The sequence below is a fragment of the Lithobates pipiens genome, unplaced genomic scaffold (assembly GCF_037356315.1).
Source record: "Lithobates pipiens isolate NorthernLeopardFrog02 unplaced genomic scaffold, aLitPip1_a1.2 Scaffold_16, whole genome shotgun sequence".
NCBI lineage: Eukaryota > Metazoa > Chordata > Amphibia > Anura > Ranidae > Lithobates > Lithobates pipiens.
The window spans coordinates 396202489-396218932 of NW_027507748.1; the positions used below are offsets into that span (position 1 = coordinate 396202489).

The 16444-nt window shown below is 40.7% G+C and overlaps 1 protein-coding gene across 5 annotated transcripts in view; it reads left to right on the forward strand.

Moving 5' to 3' along the window:
• Window positions 1-5200: 5200 nt before the first annotated feature.
• AUTS2 (activator of transcription and developmental regulator AUTS2) overlaps window positions 5201-16444 on the forward strand; it is a 1910865-nt gene continuing 1899621 nt past the window's right edge. For 4 of the 5 annotated variants that reach the window (XM_077482314.1, XM_077482317.1, XM_077482316.1 and 1 more), the window contains exon 1: window positions 5202-6599. In XM_077482314.1, the coding sequence (XP_077338440.1) occupies window positions 6324-6599 (276 nt within the window). In that variant the 5' untranslated portion in view covers window positions 5202-6323. Of the gene's footprint in view, window positions 6600-16444 lie in introns of all 5 variants that reach the window. The other variant, XM_077482318.1, reaches the window with a different exon arrangement.

Sequence of the window (16444 nt, forward strand, 5' to 3'; positions counted from 1 at the left end):
CTAGTCATCCATTTAAAACTACCTATAAAAAACTAGCCTAAAATAATTGTTTTTACTCCAGTATGCATGGCAATATGTAACATGTACAGTACAATCAATGTTTTTGTATGCGTTTACATTCATATGTGAGTGTATGTGGAGTATGTGGGAGTGGGAGTGTCTCACAATTTAGAGCTTTTAAAGTGGTTAGTTGTAGTTTTACTTTTTACACTTTTTTGGTCCACCAAACTTTGTTTTTTGTCACATAGGGGACCAAGTGTCCCCTATGTGATTGAATTTTGGTGCAACAGATTCCTCATAATGAGAGATCAGGCATCTTTTCAAAACCTCACCTGCCCTCCATTAAAGCTAATGGAGTACAGATTGCTGTACATTAGCTTCTTTCCCAGGCCACATTGGTCAGGAAAAGTGACAGCCAAATCCAAAACTGATGTCGTACACATCTCTTCCAAGTCCCCCCCCCCCCCCCTCTACCCGGTGGCACCCATCATGCTGGACTTTGAGCCACAGACAAATTGCAGGGACACATGGGGGGGGGGGGGGGGGTGGCGAATGTGTCCAGTTTACACAAATCTTGGCTGCTGTAGCATCTGAGTATGTGTAAAACCCTGTGATGCTGCCAAAATATGACATATGTCAGTTGTAGTAAAACGTTTAACAATGCTTCCTTTTGTTTTGGGGTGGTATTTTGGGGTTTATATTTATTTTGTTGATGTTTTTTCTTTTATGTTGATATGGGATTTTTTTAAATTTTGAGCTGCTCAAACTAATTTTGAGCTGCAGCATTCACTTTTTACTGACTATTTGTTCTTGGAGTTGCTGTTTGTTTGCAGCGTACTGTTTTTTCTGCATTATTTGAAAGAAAAAAAATGCATTGATAGCTGATAGCTGTATTAATGGCAATGGTCCCAAAAATGTGTCAACATTGTCCAATGTGTCCGCCATAATGTTGCAGTCGCAATAAAAATTGCTGATCGCTGCAATTACTAGTAAAAAAAAAATTATGAATAAAAATGCCATAAAACTATCCCCTATTTGGGGACGCTATAACTTTTGCGCAAACCAATCAATAAACGCTTATTGGGATTTTTTTAACCAAAAAATATGTAAAAGAATACGTATCAGCCTAAACTGAGGAAAAACATTTTTTTATATATTTTTGGGGGATATTTATCATAGCAAAAAGTTAAAAATAATGCGTTTTTTTTTTAAATTGGCGCTATTTTTTGTTAATAGCGCAAAAAATAAAAACTGCAGGGGTGATCAAATACCACCAAAAGAACTATTGTGGGGAAAAAAGGGACACCAATTTTGTTTGGGAGCCACGTCGCACGACCGCGCAATTGTCAGTTAAAGTGACGCAGTGCCGAATCGCAAAAAATTCTCTGGTCAGGAAGGGGATAAATCCTTCTGGTGCTGAAGTGGTTAACTACCAGCACAAAGAAAAAGCTGACAAGACTAAACACAGATGCAGCAATTATTCCTGCGGGATTTACATTGCTGGTACAGCCACTGGATGTGTGCCTAAACAAGCCCTGTAAAGATCACATTAGAGAACAGTGGAATAAGTGGATGGTTAGAGCTGAAAGGTCCTCCACAAAAGGAGGAAACATGCGTGCTCCACAGTTGGATGTTTTGTGCAACTTTGTCATAAAAGCCTGGAATGATATTGATGCAGAAACAGTAATCAAGTCTTTCAAGAAGTGTGGCATATCAAATTCATTGGATGTATGGAGGACGACTACTTGTGGTAAGATGAAGAGGAAGCCAAAGCTGAAGCCACACCAACTGATTCAGAATTGGATCCATATGATGACTGTCTTACAAATGTATCACTAGATGTCATTGATGAACTTATGATGTCAGATGACGAGCATGATGAGGATTTTGAAGGGTTTTAAATACCGGTAAGTCATAACCATTTTAATTAAAATTATTTAAATCAAATCGGATGTTTTTAAATGGTGTGCCTCAGAAGGGGGGTAGTCTTATGCGGTGAGTATAGCCCAAAACTGGAAACTTGAAAATGAGGGGATCCACTTATATGCCCAGTCACCTTATGTGCCGGTATATATGGTAAATCCTCAGTGAGGTCAAGCAAGCAAATCCTGGGTGATGGGGTAAAGCGAGGCTTGGCAACTGTAATGATGTCACAAGCAATATCAGTCCAGTAGGAAGAAATAGTGGAATTAAAAAACATGAACAAAAATCACCATGCAGATGATCACAATGCCAGTATGCTGAAGGGATCATTTGATTGCACATATGGAGCTTGTGTAACATGTTATAAGCATGATGCAAAGTTTTAATTAATTTTAATTGCCAGTCCCTGACAGACACAAGTATACGTCCCAGAGCAACTCCTAGTCCTCATTGTCTAAATCGTGAATTTCTGCTTGCCATTTTTGCTGTAGGCTGGACAAATCGGTGAACGTAATTTGCAAAAGGAGTTGGTACAGGATGGAGGTTGCCTTCAGAAGTTGATCCTCCTTAAGCAGTGATTGCAGATTAGTACAGGTCAAATCAAGCTGACAATGACCGATCTGGCATGTCAACCTGAAATTATGAACAATGGTACTGGAAAGGGGTATCATATTCATCACAAAGGCTGTCACAGGAACTTCAGGGTCAGAAAGTAGGTAAAAAAGGGGAGCAGGGATAGACTGCTGCAACAGTCCCACATCGGGTCTAAACCCATAAACTGATCAATCACATGACCACTGATCGCTCAGCTTTCAGTCTGGTGGAAGTAGACTCACTGGAGCACCAGGCAGGGGAAGGTACAGCTAGATCCAGTTCTCAGCTGTTCTCTGAACTAGCTGTCAATCAGGCAGCTGAATGGACCCCAATACTATTGTTAGGACCCTTCCAAAACTTTTTCCATGTGAGTTAATAGTGGGCAATAACCTGCTATTAGCTGACTCTGGGTCACAGAAGAACAAAAGTAAGTATACACTTGTGGTCCACAAGAAAAATATGGTCAAAAAAGCTTTGGTCATCTGTCTCTATTAGGATTTTCCATTTTCACAGGATTTGATTCACAGTTGCAGGAGCCAATGGCTCTTGCTGCTGGCTCTGTGTCCTCTGGGGAGAGGAACATAGGCAAGCACCACTGCAGATGGGCACAGCGGTAGATTGAGATATAACTCAAGTAAGTATACAGGTAGGGGGCTTTGGAACTGTTTTAAGTAGATTTTGCAAATAGAAGAGAGAGCCTGTGAGAAAGGGTAGCACCTCTCCCTGAAATACGTTGTGTGACAGCTGGGAAGCCCTATCCAATGTGTAGCTTCTCTCCAAGAGACCTCTACCTCACTGGTCTCAAGCCATTCTGTTATAAAAATTACCAAATACGTGGCAAACACACTATAAAGACTAGCCAGTGGATACATAGTTTCCAGAAGAGTGGTGCTATACATCGATGGAATAACACATTGACTAACAGGTAACAAATTTATACCACTGTATCTTCTGCAGTCTCCTAATTATTAATAGGAACTTGACAGATTTAGCCAGTGGTTTTGCATTAGCAACAACGGGGACAGCCAAAGTAAACTACTGGCCAATTTATGTCTGACGGTCAAAGTAGGTCTATTATTGTTTGATGCGAAAACCCAGGGGTTGATTTACTAAAACTGGAAGGTGTAAAATCTGGTGCTGCTCTGCAGATAACCCAATCAGCTTCCAGGTTTTATTGTCAAAGCTTAATTGAAAAAATTGAAAATAGAAGCTGATTGGCTAACATGCACAGCTGCATCAGATTTTGCACTCTCTAGTTTTAGTAAATCTACCCCCAAGTGTCATTACACACATGTGCCAACAAGTGTTGGCAACACATACTAATGGGCATTGATCAAAAATGGTTAACCCTATCCATCTAATATTCTAAAGCAAAAAACACACTAAAAAGACATATTGATGTGTATCAAAACATGCCAATGTATAAATAAAAATGTACATTAACGCATAGCAATGCATCTGTCTAATGTTGCAAAAAAGGCACCTCTATGCACACACATACTGTAGATCTAAATTGGCTCACCATGCACGTTACAATCTGACCTTATAATACAATTTCATGTCCAATTGACCTAAAGTGCTATTAAAAACAAAAATAAAAATGTATTATATATAGCGACTTACCAATCCCTAAATGTGGTGGCTGCATTTGTTTTCTTTTTTTGAAGGTTTTCTTTTTCATTTATTTTATACTTCCTGACCTAGGGTGTCTTGATGGAGAATTTATGAGGACACTTTGGACAACAGCATTGTCAATCTGAAGGTAATGATGCACTATCAGATTTAAATTAACTTGATTAACAAATTAAAACTGCACTAACACTACGAGCTACTATTACTATTTACTAAACGATTCAGGGGACTCACCCCTGTCAGTGTTAAATGGTTTGTCTCAGCCCTCTAACTGACTCTTTTGCTGTACAGGATAGTCTGTTAAAGGAAGAAGATAAGAGACTTACTGGTCAGATCATCAGGTGAAAATAAATGCAGCCACCAAGAATTGCTAAGCTGCATTAATTATTATATGTATGCTTTAAGACTACGAAAACTATGTAGTGTAAGGACCTATCTAAACTATCCATTCAATTTTTATCCAGTCAGGCAGGTCCTTGCACTATACACTTATTGGTAGGGATGAGTTCAGACGTGTTTAGATCCCATTCCAGGACCACCTAAGCTATCCCACCATGAATCTATCACCACACAAAACCAACTATAATTGGATGAGGCTTTCCCCAGGAGGAATGCCCTGGTTGCTTATGATTGGGCTAGTACAATGACCACTTCCTGGTGGGAAAACTCAGTTGTGTTAGGACTAGGATTTTATCCCTGCTTCTTGGTAAAAAGGAGATTGTACAGTCTGATTGTAGCATGTGTGATGAACGTTAGTCAGGAAATAAAAAGGTCTTCCAATGTGTCCTTATAAATAATTTAAAAATGTTGCCATCCATTGATCCTTTTTATAATAGCAAGCAGCACATTTGTCCCATTACATTCCACAGTGCCATAGCCTGGACTAGCAGCTGGGGTGATGAAGCTGCCCCAGTTAGCAAGGTGCCAGGTACCTGATGCTTGGCTTGCTGGAAAAAGAGAAGAAGCTGCAGCAGCAAAAGCAGACACAAGAGCTGTCACTCAGCTCAAACAGACATAGGTAGGGTGATGATGAGATTGCTCCTCCTTTCCTTGAACTTATAAATGCTTTTGTGTATGCAAGGCAGGGACCAAATGGATGCTTCTACGGACAAGGGCAGCGATGGCTGGGTTAAAATGGCTAAAAGTTCTGTATGACGCTTAGCAGAGAGCGAAGGGGACTGGAAGGGAAGGCTGGGCTGTTCATTGAGCCCCCTCCTCTCTTCTCCACACAAGTGTTCCAGCCTGGGAGAGAGAAGAGACTAAGCATCGCCCTGACCTCCTGTGGAGCAGGCTCTGGAGGAAGCTGGATTGGGCACAGCAGAGAGCAGCACATCCCATCCAGCCTCAGCTGTCACTTTCTCCCTGCTTGCATTGTGTGTGTGTGTTTCTGCTTTCTCTTATCCCTGCACTTCTTCTCTTCTCCCACCCAGTCTCCTGCCCCTCCTCTGTCTGCCTAGTCTGGATGCATCTGTCACTGAGGAGGGAAGAAGAAGAAGAAGAAGAAGAAGAAGAGAAGGGGGGTCATCCTCTACATTGGAACTTCTTTACTAAAAAGGAGGAGTGGGAAATCATCCAAGGGCTAAGCGATGGAGTTGTGGAAAAAAAAGAAGAAACATCTACTGTAACAAAGAGTTAAATGTTTGCAGGAAATAAATCAGGTGGAAACATCCATGATTTTTTAAAGGAAGGGGGATTTAACCTTCAATCATAATGAAAGCCTTCTTCTCTTAAGATTTATTGCCTGCTTGGAGATTTTTTTCTTTTTTTCTACAAAGGAGATGTGTGATCGGCCATTACTTTTCCTGGCAGCCTTATAGGAATTTCTTGTTGCATTATATATATTTTTTTGTATGTGTGTGTGTGTGTGTGGTGAAATCACACTCAGGATTATCTGCACATTTCACAGGGTTTTTTTGGCGTGTGTTCATCTCCACTAAGCACAAGGAAAGGAGCAATGTGCTTTGCCCATTCTTCATGATTAATTCTTGGGTTTCTTCTTCCTTCTTTTTTCATTTTAGCCTTTTTTGCAGACCGTGGTGGGTTTTATTTTATTATTTCTTTTGAATCAGGAGGGGAGGAGGTGGGGAAGGGGAGAGGGGTGGTTGCTGGTGTCTCTGCTGCTGCCTGTGCTGCTGCTGCTTGCTGCCTGTGCTGCTGCTGCTAGTGTGGGTGCAATGGATGGCCCACGGTGCAATGGGTTTCGCAAGAAGAGGAGATCCAAATCCCAAAGGGATAGGGTGGTAAGGTCCAAAGGAGGATTAGGTGTTGCCAGGACTGGTTCTTTGATTTCTTCTTCTGGATCTGAAAGAGAAGACAATGGGAACCCGACTGTTTCTTCCTTGTCCAGACCAAAGCCCCCCAGGAGAAAAAGGAAAGAGTCCTCTTCGGCTGAAGAAGACATCATTGATGGATTTGCAATGACCAGCTTTGTGACTTTTGAGGCACTGGAGGTAAGGCACAAGGGTGTGTGTGTGTGTGTGTGTTTTGGTGTATTGGGGTTCATTTAAGGTCCTAATATTTTGGAGTGTGGTGCTGAAGAGGTTGGGAGGGGGGAAGAGGTTGGACCCTTGTCACTGCAGATTGCATTTTAATGCTTTCACTGTAGGGTTTGTGATGATGATGGAGTGATAGTCACAGCTGTCAGCAGGTCCCACTCACAGCCCTCCAGCAAGAAAGGGGTTAATTTCCATAGCGTAACTAGGAATATGGAAATGTAGTGTCTGTAAAGAAGGGATAGCATGGATTCCTACCTGAATGTGATTAACTGGTTAACTGTTGTGGCTGACATTCAAATCCAATTTTTTTTATCCTTCTATGCTGTGTGTGTGTTTTTTTTTTTTTTTCTTCTGTGATCAGTACATCTGGGAGTGGTGGTGTTACCAGCGCATTGTTTGGAAAGACATAATGCTGCTCAATGAGACTTGATTCCCATGCATTTCTGTGCACTGTATTTATCTATCCTTAAAATATCTATGCTACCCAGCCTGGTACAGCAAGCGCTCCCATTCTTGCTGGAGGGGGTTAATGAAAAAATCAAATCCTCCCTGCTGACGTCCTATATTAAAGGCTTGTCCTGCTATTGTCTGTGCAAAAGTGATTTTATTCTGCTTTCTGGTAAAAGCTTGTTTTATATATGAGACTTGGACACCTGCAGCACTTTAACAAGATAAATATATATTTTCTATCCTCGGATGTGTTGGTTCTTTCGCTTTCTTTCTTATTCTGTTAGTAGCTGATTAGAGCACAATTGCAGATTGAAGTGTTTTCATTCTAAAAAGGCTGACCTGGTAGAAAATATTGCTTTGTTAGCTTTTTGATGGCTTCTGTCTGTTCTGTTAATACCTCTGCTGCAGTAATCAACTGTCAAAAAAATGGCAGTGGCCTGCAAACTTTCAGATTTGTTTTATTTGTCTTGTAATTGTGATTCATATACTATTGCCAACTTGCAGAGTAATGTAATGTTGCTTGTGAGCTTGCCTGGCTTGCCCTAGCAGATTTGAATGATTTTAATGCATTTGTCAAGGTTATTTTATGGCAATATCAGTTGATATGTAGCTAGGTGATATAGAAGATCTATGCTCCTTCTACCTATAATTAGACTATTATTCTTGTCATTTGAGCAAACAAAGTACTTAGCGAGCTGTTTAATGATATTGTCTTTTGGCACCTACCAGTGCCTTTTCTTGCCTCTGAACTGCAGTTAACTTAAGTATTCTAGGAACTGACTCAGTACAGCTACAGGCTTAAAATATTGTGTTTGTTTGCCATTGACATTGAAAGTGATTTGCATTATGTTTTGACCACACTCTTCTGATTCCACCAGCTGTTAGTGTTTTTCTAAGCAAAATAAACATCTGCGTTTGGGGCATTGTACACAAGTATGTTCATCCACTTGTTGAAACATGGATTCCAGACGACCATATGTGTGCAACCAAAAAAAGTTTTAGGACTCTGAACTTGCCTCAATAGATTTGTTTTTCAATAACTGTCATTATGATGTGTTTGATTTGTTTCCTGAGCATGGCAAGTACATCAAATCATGGAAAGTAGTAGAGGTGTTGGCCAAGGCTTCCTTCTTTTATCAACATCAAAGTTTTCGGGGAAAGATCACAGACTTCTTCCATTGTACAATGGTTACACTAACAGTGGCAAGATCACCTTCAATTGAAATACCTTGACTCTTAATTCAAAGGGTATTTGCATTTTTAGATATCCCCTTATAAAGGTTACAGTTTTTAGTTTTTACTCACTTATTTACTGATCTGCATCTTCCTAGAACAAGGCTTTGGTTATATACACTAGTTATTTTCAGTATTGATGGTTTTAAAGTGAATTGATAAAGGTGTTCATGGAGCAGTAAGAGGTTTTAATATTTTAAAGATTGCAGTAAAATAATATAGACTATTCTTTCTGTCCTGCTGCACTTTTTGGGTATTTTTGATTCTCCTAAAGAGTACGGGAACTTTGTTGGAAACCTTTGCCCCCACACTCCTAAAAAAGGGAAGGACCCCTCTCCTCCTTTTCCTCCTCCTCCTCACAACTATACCTATTTAGATCGGGTCTGTGGCCAGATTCTTAATCCAACATTCACACCTGCACAGTTTTCACAGTTAGGGGCTGCTCTGTTTTCCACCCCTATAGACGTCTATAGGACAAAAAGTGTTCAGGTGCAGCTCTTTGACCATGCAGCCAGTGGAATGATAAATGCAATTTTGTGGGCCTCAAGGGGAGATCTAAGTAAAACAATTTTGGGAGTAAGGGGAGGATCTAGACCTACTTAGGAGGGGAGGGAGAAAAAGGTAAAGAAATTGTGGAAAGTTTCCTTACACTTTAAGGAAATCATAAATATAAAAAATGCAAATTGTGACAAAAATAGTCTATATTATTGATAATAATAAGTTATTTAAATTTACTGGGATCGTGAATCTTGAGCCTGCAGAATTTGCCTCAATCCCTTGGTAGTGGCTTACCTGAACCTTACCCCTAGTTATCACTGGATTAAATGCAGAGCATACAGATGAAAACAGCAATCATTTCATCTATATACCCTGTAATTAGTTTAATAAAGGTCAGTGCTATCTGTATTCTTGGGATTCAACCAAATCTTCAGAAAATCATATATTGACTTTAAGGAATATAATATCTTGCTGCATGCATATATAGAACTAATCACTGTAAACATATCTAAACCTATAAGAAATTAATTTATCAGAAGCATCTCTCTTCATTAAATCAGTATACATTAAAATGCAAAATGTGCATATCATTGATGTTTGGAAGGTCACTGCTACATAAAATCCAGTCATAGCATAAAAGGACAACAAGCCCACAGGTTATAGCTACCCACTTAAAGATATAAAAACATGTATAGGATTGTTATGGTGTACTTGACTCTACTCCACCTTGACAATTTCTTTCCCTAGCATGGGAGTTTGAATGTAAGGTGATACCAGTTTTTGGCTAACTAAATAAATTGTAGTGCAAGTTTCTGAATCACAATGACCTCTCCTTCAGGAAAAGGCCAGAGTGTTTTCAAATCTTGCACTACAATCTATTTAGTTAGCCAAAAAATTGTACCCCCCCCCCCCCCCACTTTCAAACTCCTATTGCTAGAGAAAGAATTTGTCAAGGTGGAGTAGAGTCAAGTACACCATAACAATCCTATACATGTTTTTATATCCTTAAGTGGGTAGCTATAACCTGTGGGCTTGCTGTCCCTTTATGCTGTTACTGGATAGATGTTAGTTAAAAAGATGGTATCACTCAAAATCCAAAACACTTTTGTCAATAACTAACATGGTATACCATTCTACTGTTATTATCCAGCATAAATAGGAAACACAGTAGAGTTACCATTGACCATGCAAAGTTTTGTTATACAGCTTGTGCTTATTGTTCACTACATACCATGTTTTTGTGTAAAAGTTATAAAGATTTTACAGTACTCAAGTACCAGTTAATATGCATATTCTTCATATTTGTATTATATGTAATCAAATAACAATATACAGAAACCTAGTGCAAAGAGTTAGAAGCCATCTTTTATTCATCTGGCTATAATAGACTGAAGACAGCTAAAAACTGATTTTATAGGTTACATTTTTCTTGCATTGCAAAGTTCTGTCTAACTAATGAGTGGTTCTTAAAGTGGTTGTATACCCGCACCTTTTTTTTTTAAACAAAAAAACCTGCAAGGCAAAGGCATAAGAGCTAGTACGTAGCGCATACTAGCTCATTATGAAATACTCACCTTAGAACGAGGCCTCGACATCTGATCTTGGTCCATGCCAAGGGAGCTGACATGACAGGTTCTTCTGGGTATCATGGCTTCCGGCGATGTGAGTGACTAGAGCCACGATGATGTCACTCCCACGCGTGTGTGCGGGAGTCTTTTTCCCGGCAAGGTTCAGCAGCGTCTGCCAGACGTTCAGCCTGACCATCACAGCACATGTGCCGCTGACTTTAGCGGCTGCATGTAAAGTAAATATCTCCTAAACAATACAGGCTTAGGAGATATTAATTTTACCTACTGGTAAGCCTTATTATAGGTAAAAGTAAAAAAAAAAGGCATACAACCGCTTTAAGAAATGAGCGATACAGATGTTACCCTGAAGAAGGATCAAGCTTGCGGATGCTGCTCTGATCGTAATGACATATTTTCTGCTTCGAAACTCCAATTTTTACCTTCCTTCCAGTGATCCTGTACTTTATCCAGGTGATTTGTCTTACCTACACTGCACTCCTTTTCAGTCCTGGTCTGTCACTAGAGCTCCGGAAATTTTATAAATTTGATACTTACACAAGGCTAATAATATTTCTCCATTGATTTGTTGCTCAGGTGCCCAGCTGTGGGAAGCAGGTAGGGAATATCTCTGTGCTCCTCATACCCGGAAGCACTGTTTTTTTAAGGGCTATGAGGATTGATTAGTGTGGAGAGGATAAGAGCAGGTAGATTATGGTGCCTGCTGTACAGTGTACATGTTATTTTAGCTAATACAGGCAAAGGATGGGTTCGCATTTTAGGCACCATACAGAGATCTCAGTGCTTTCTGGCATCTGATTTTTCATCAAAGGTTTCTGCCGACAAATTGCATCTGTAAAGTGAGGTACAAAGAAAAGACTTGAGCCTGTATTTGCTTTTAACGTCCATACGTGTGGGAGGAAAGCTCAATTTTTTTTTTATAATTTCTCTATACACGATTCCAGAATTGAAGTGATCACTCACATAACACCTTAGTAAATCAGTTCCCATGTCTACTGTTAAATGTCTAGGCAATGAAAGACTTACTGCTGTGACAAATGCAAACATCACTGTAAATCTTGCTCAAGCCTTTGTCAGACAGAGAATCAGCTTGCCACGCAACTAGAGAGCACAGCTAAACAATAAAATGCTTGTGGTTAGGATCTGTTCTGGTTCTGCTGCTGAATTGAAAATCTCTTTGCTAACTGAAATCGTAGCTTAAAATATTTCCATTATTTGGTAACTATGAACAATGTAAACATTTCTTTAGCATGAGCTAAACCAAAATCAGGCTTTCAGGCCTATGCAGTGGGGCAATGGAAAAAGCAAAGATGATATGCAGAAAACAGTAACAAATCAAAACAGATCATTCTTCACCTCTCATCAATACAGTAGTCCCAAATTCCAATTGGCTAGTACTGGTTATTACACTTTGCATAGCCTTGTACTTTGAACTGCCTTGATGAACAAGCCAGTTTCTGCCACCAGAAAAGTGACTAGGTTTATATGTATATGCTAGCAAATAATATAGTATCAAATTTCAAGAACACAGATTTTATACAACATATATTGAAGCTTAACAGTCCTTAAATAAAATAAAAAAATAAATCAGGCTTTTATTCCAGTTCTAGGGTGACAATGCTCATTAATTGCATATTCTGTATATATATATATATATATATATATATATATGGGGGGGGGGGGTGGGGGTTAGGGTCTTCAGAATGCACAGGAAAGTATGAGCTCACTGGATTTCTGACAGGACAAATAAGCATTTTTGTACTTATCGAACATGTACAACAGAACACTGTCAATTATATATTTAACAGGCACAGGCCAAAGAAAACTTTATATATATATATATATATATATATATATATATACATATTTTTTTTTTTTTTTTTTTACATGTTCAAAATAAATTTAAATAAAATAAACTAAAATAAGTTAATTGTTAGACCTTACATACATTTTATCTATGTGTATACCTTCTTTGCAAACGGTGTAGTGCTCAAAAGATGCTGTGGCTCTTTAAATATTCCTTGTAGCCATAGTGCTAATTGGAATGACATCCATAAACCCTGTGAAAAGGTCTTAACCATCAGTCTGGCTCCTCTAAGCAGTACAACCTCTGCATAAATATTGTCATAGGACACTCCTGCATCTTAATGTGGTGTAATTATCATGGATTTAATCTTCATTGCTAAGTTTACATACAGTGTTGCCTACGTACAGCTTTGTCATTAATGAACAACATTTGCCCAGCTCTGTTGAATCCATCATTAATCATACATTCCCTTCAGTTCATGATCTTATGTAATTATTGATATGTGCTTTACCAGTGGACCACTTAATCATAGGGAATCATGTGACGTCATCAAGGACTAAGGACTAGCAACTGATATTTAAAGGGAACTTTATTAAGCATTAGAGGTCAAAAAACACGTTTTTATGTTACTGGTTGTTATTATTTGAGTTACTTTGCTCTTTACTAGATAGTTATTCTATAGATTAATTGAAGTATACAGTACAGTATTAACCACTTGCCGACCGCCGCACGAAGATGTACGTCGACAGAATGGCACGGGCAGGCATATGGGCGTACCTGTACGTCCCTGCCTTCCCGCGGGTGGGGGGCCCGATCGGGCCCCCCCCGGTGCCAGCGGCGGTCGGTATCCGTTCAGAAGCGATCCGGGATGAGGGGGCGGCCATTCGTTCATGGCCACCCCCTCGCGATCGCTCCTGACGAATGGAAGTGAGGCGTGACATCACTTCCTCTCCTGTAATGTAAACACAGGCAGAGGAAGTGATGTAATCTCTCCTCCGTGTCGGTATTTTTCGTTCCGGCACCGAGGAGAGAGGATCGGTGAGTTGCACCAACACGACACTACACAGTAGAACATGCCAGGCACACTCTCACCCCCCCTTCACCCCCTGATCACCCCCCCAATCACCCCTGCCCCCCCAGTCACAGTGACACCAATTGCATTTTTTTTTTTGCATTGGTGTCATTTGTGACTGTAATAACTGTTAGGGCAGTTAGGGTTAGCCCCCTTTAGTTCTAAGGTACCCCCTAACCCCCCAATAAAGGTTTAACCCCGTGATCACCCCCCGTCGCCAGTGTCACTAAGGCTGGGTTCACATTGCAGCGGTTTATGAGAACGGATGTGATTCGCACCGCACTGCAGTGCAAATCACATCCGATCTCTGTGCGATTCGAGTTCAGCCATACAGATAGTATGGCTGAATTTGCGTCGCACCCGCCGCACCCCCCGCCCCCGCCGCAAATTCACACGGGACCCTTTTTTTGGTCCGCAGCAGAATCGGATTGCATGGGTGTTCACACCATGCGATCCGAGTTTGCAGATCGCACTGCGATATGCGAACTAATCTGGGGGTGTCATTAACATTTCACTGACACTCCCAGCAGTTCGCATAGGGCAGTGTGAACTGCCGCCGGGAGGCATGCGATGCGGGAACCCGCCGCGGATTCGTGGCGTTCCTGCATCGCTCCAGTGTGAACCCAGCCTAATAAGCGATCATTTTTCTGATCGCTGTATTAGTGTCACAGGTGACGCTAGTTAGGCAGGTAGGTATTTAGGTTCGCCGCAGCTTTTTATAGCGCCAGGGACCCCCATATACTACCGCATAAAGCCCCCTGATTGCCCCCTAGTTAACCCTTTCACCAGTGATCACCATATAACTGTTACAGGTGACGCTGGTTGGTTAGTTATTTTTTTATAGTTTCAGGGCACCCGTCATTTATTACCTAATAAAGGTTTAACCCCCTGATCACCCGACGGGTGATATAAGTTTGAGGGTCAGATAAGGTCTGCGTCGCCCCAGGCAGCGTCAGGTTAGTGCCAGTACCGCTAACACCCACGCACAAAGCATACACCTCCCTTAGTAATATAGTATCTGATCAGATCTATATTAGCGTCGCCAGCAGTTTAGGTTTCCCAAAACGCATTGTTAGCGGGATCAGCCCAGATACCTGCTAGCACCTGCATTTAGCCCCTCCGCCAAGCCCAGACCAGCCCACCCAAGTGCAGTATCGATCGATCACTGTCACTTACAAAACACAACACACATAACTGCAGCGTTTGCAGAGTCAGGCCTGATACCTGCGAACAGTTTTTCTTGTAGCGTTTTGATACAGTCGCTGACAGCCTAGGTGCTTTTTTACCTGTGAGTCTCACTAGTGTACCCCTAAATTTAGGGGTGTCTACTTTCAAAAATGGGGTCATTTGGGGGGGGTTTGTGCCATCTTGGCATTTTATGGCCTTCAAAACTGTAATAGGTAGTGAGGAGGCGGTGCTTGGTTTTCGGGGCCCCGTACGCGGCTAGGCTCCCAAAAAGTCCCACATATGTGGTATCCCCGTACTCAGGAGAAGCAGCAGAACTTATTTTGGGGTGTCATTTCACATATGCCCATAGCATGTGTGAGCAATATATCATTTAGTGACAACTTTGTGAAAAAAAAAAAAAGTTTGTAATTTTCCCGCAACTTGTGCCAAATATAAAATATTCCATGGACTCAACATGCCTCTCAGCAAATAGCTTGGGGTGTCTACTTTCTAAAATGGGGTCATTTGTGGGGGTTTTGTGCCATCTTGGCATTTTATGGCCTTCAAAACTGTAATAGGTAGTGAGGAGTGAAGTCAAAAATTTACGCCCTTAGAAAACCTGAAGGCGGTTCTTGGATTTCGGGGCCCCTTACGCGGCTAGGCTCCCAAAAAATCCCACACATGTGTTATCTCCGTACTCAGGAGAAGCAGCAGAATTTATTTTGGGGTGTCATTTCACATATGCTCATGGCATGTGTGAGCAATATATCATTTAGTGACAACTTTGTGAAAAAAAAAAAAAAAGTTTGTAATTTTCCCGCAACTTGTGGCAAAATATAAAATATTCCATGGACTCAACATGCCTCTCAGCAAATAGCTTTGGGTGTCTACTTTCTAAAATGGGGTCATTTGTGGGGGTTTTGTGCCATCTTGGCATTTTATGGCCTTCAAAACTGTAATAGGTAGTGAGGAGTGAAGTCAAAAATTTACGCCCTTAGAAAGCCTGAAGGCGGTGCTTGGTTTTCGGGGCCCCGTACGCGGCTAGGCTCCCAAAATGTCCCACATATGTGGTATCCCCATACTCAGGAGAAGGAGCAGAACTTATTTTGGGGTGTCATTTCACATATGCCCATAGCATGTGTGAGCAATATATCATTTAGTGACAACTTTGTGAAAAAAAAATAAAAAAAAATAAAAGTTTGTAATTTTCCCGCAACTTGTGCCAAATATAAAATATTCCATGGACTCAACATGCCTCTCAGCAAATAGCTTGGGGTGTCTACTTTCTAAAATGGGGTCATTTGTGGGGGTTTTGTGCCATCTTGGCATTTTATGGCCTTCAAAACTGTGATAGGTAGTGAGGAGTGAAATTACAAATGTATGCCCTTAGAAATCCTGAAGGCGGTGCTTGGCTTTCGGGGCCCCGTACGCGGCTAGGCTTCCAAAAAGTCAACCACATGTGGTATCCCCATACTCAGGAGAAGCAGCAGAATGTATTTTGGGGTACAATTCCACATATAACCATGGCATGTGTGAGCAATATATCATTTAGTGACAACTTTGTGTAAAAAAAATAAATAAAAAATGTTTTGTCATTATTCAATCGCTTGAGGCAAAAAAATAAAATATTCAATGGACTCAACATGCCTCTTATCAATTTCCTTAGGGTATCTACTTTCCAAAATGGGGTCATTTGAGGGGGGGGGGGGGTTTGTACTGCCCTGCCATTTTAGCAGCTCAAGAAATGAGATAGGCAGTCATAAACTAAAAGCTGCGTAAATTCCAGAAAACGTACCTTAGTTTGTAGATGTGACAACTTTTGCGCAAACCAATAAATATACAGTTATTGACTTTTTTTTACCAAAGACATGTGGCTGAATACATTTTGGCCTAAATGTATGACTAAAATTGAGTTTATTGGATTTTTCTAATAACAAAAAGTAGAAAATATCATTTTTTTTCAAAATTTGCGGTCTTTTTACGTTTA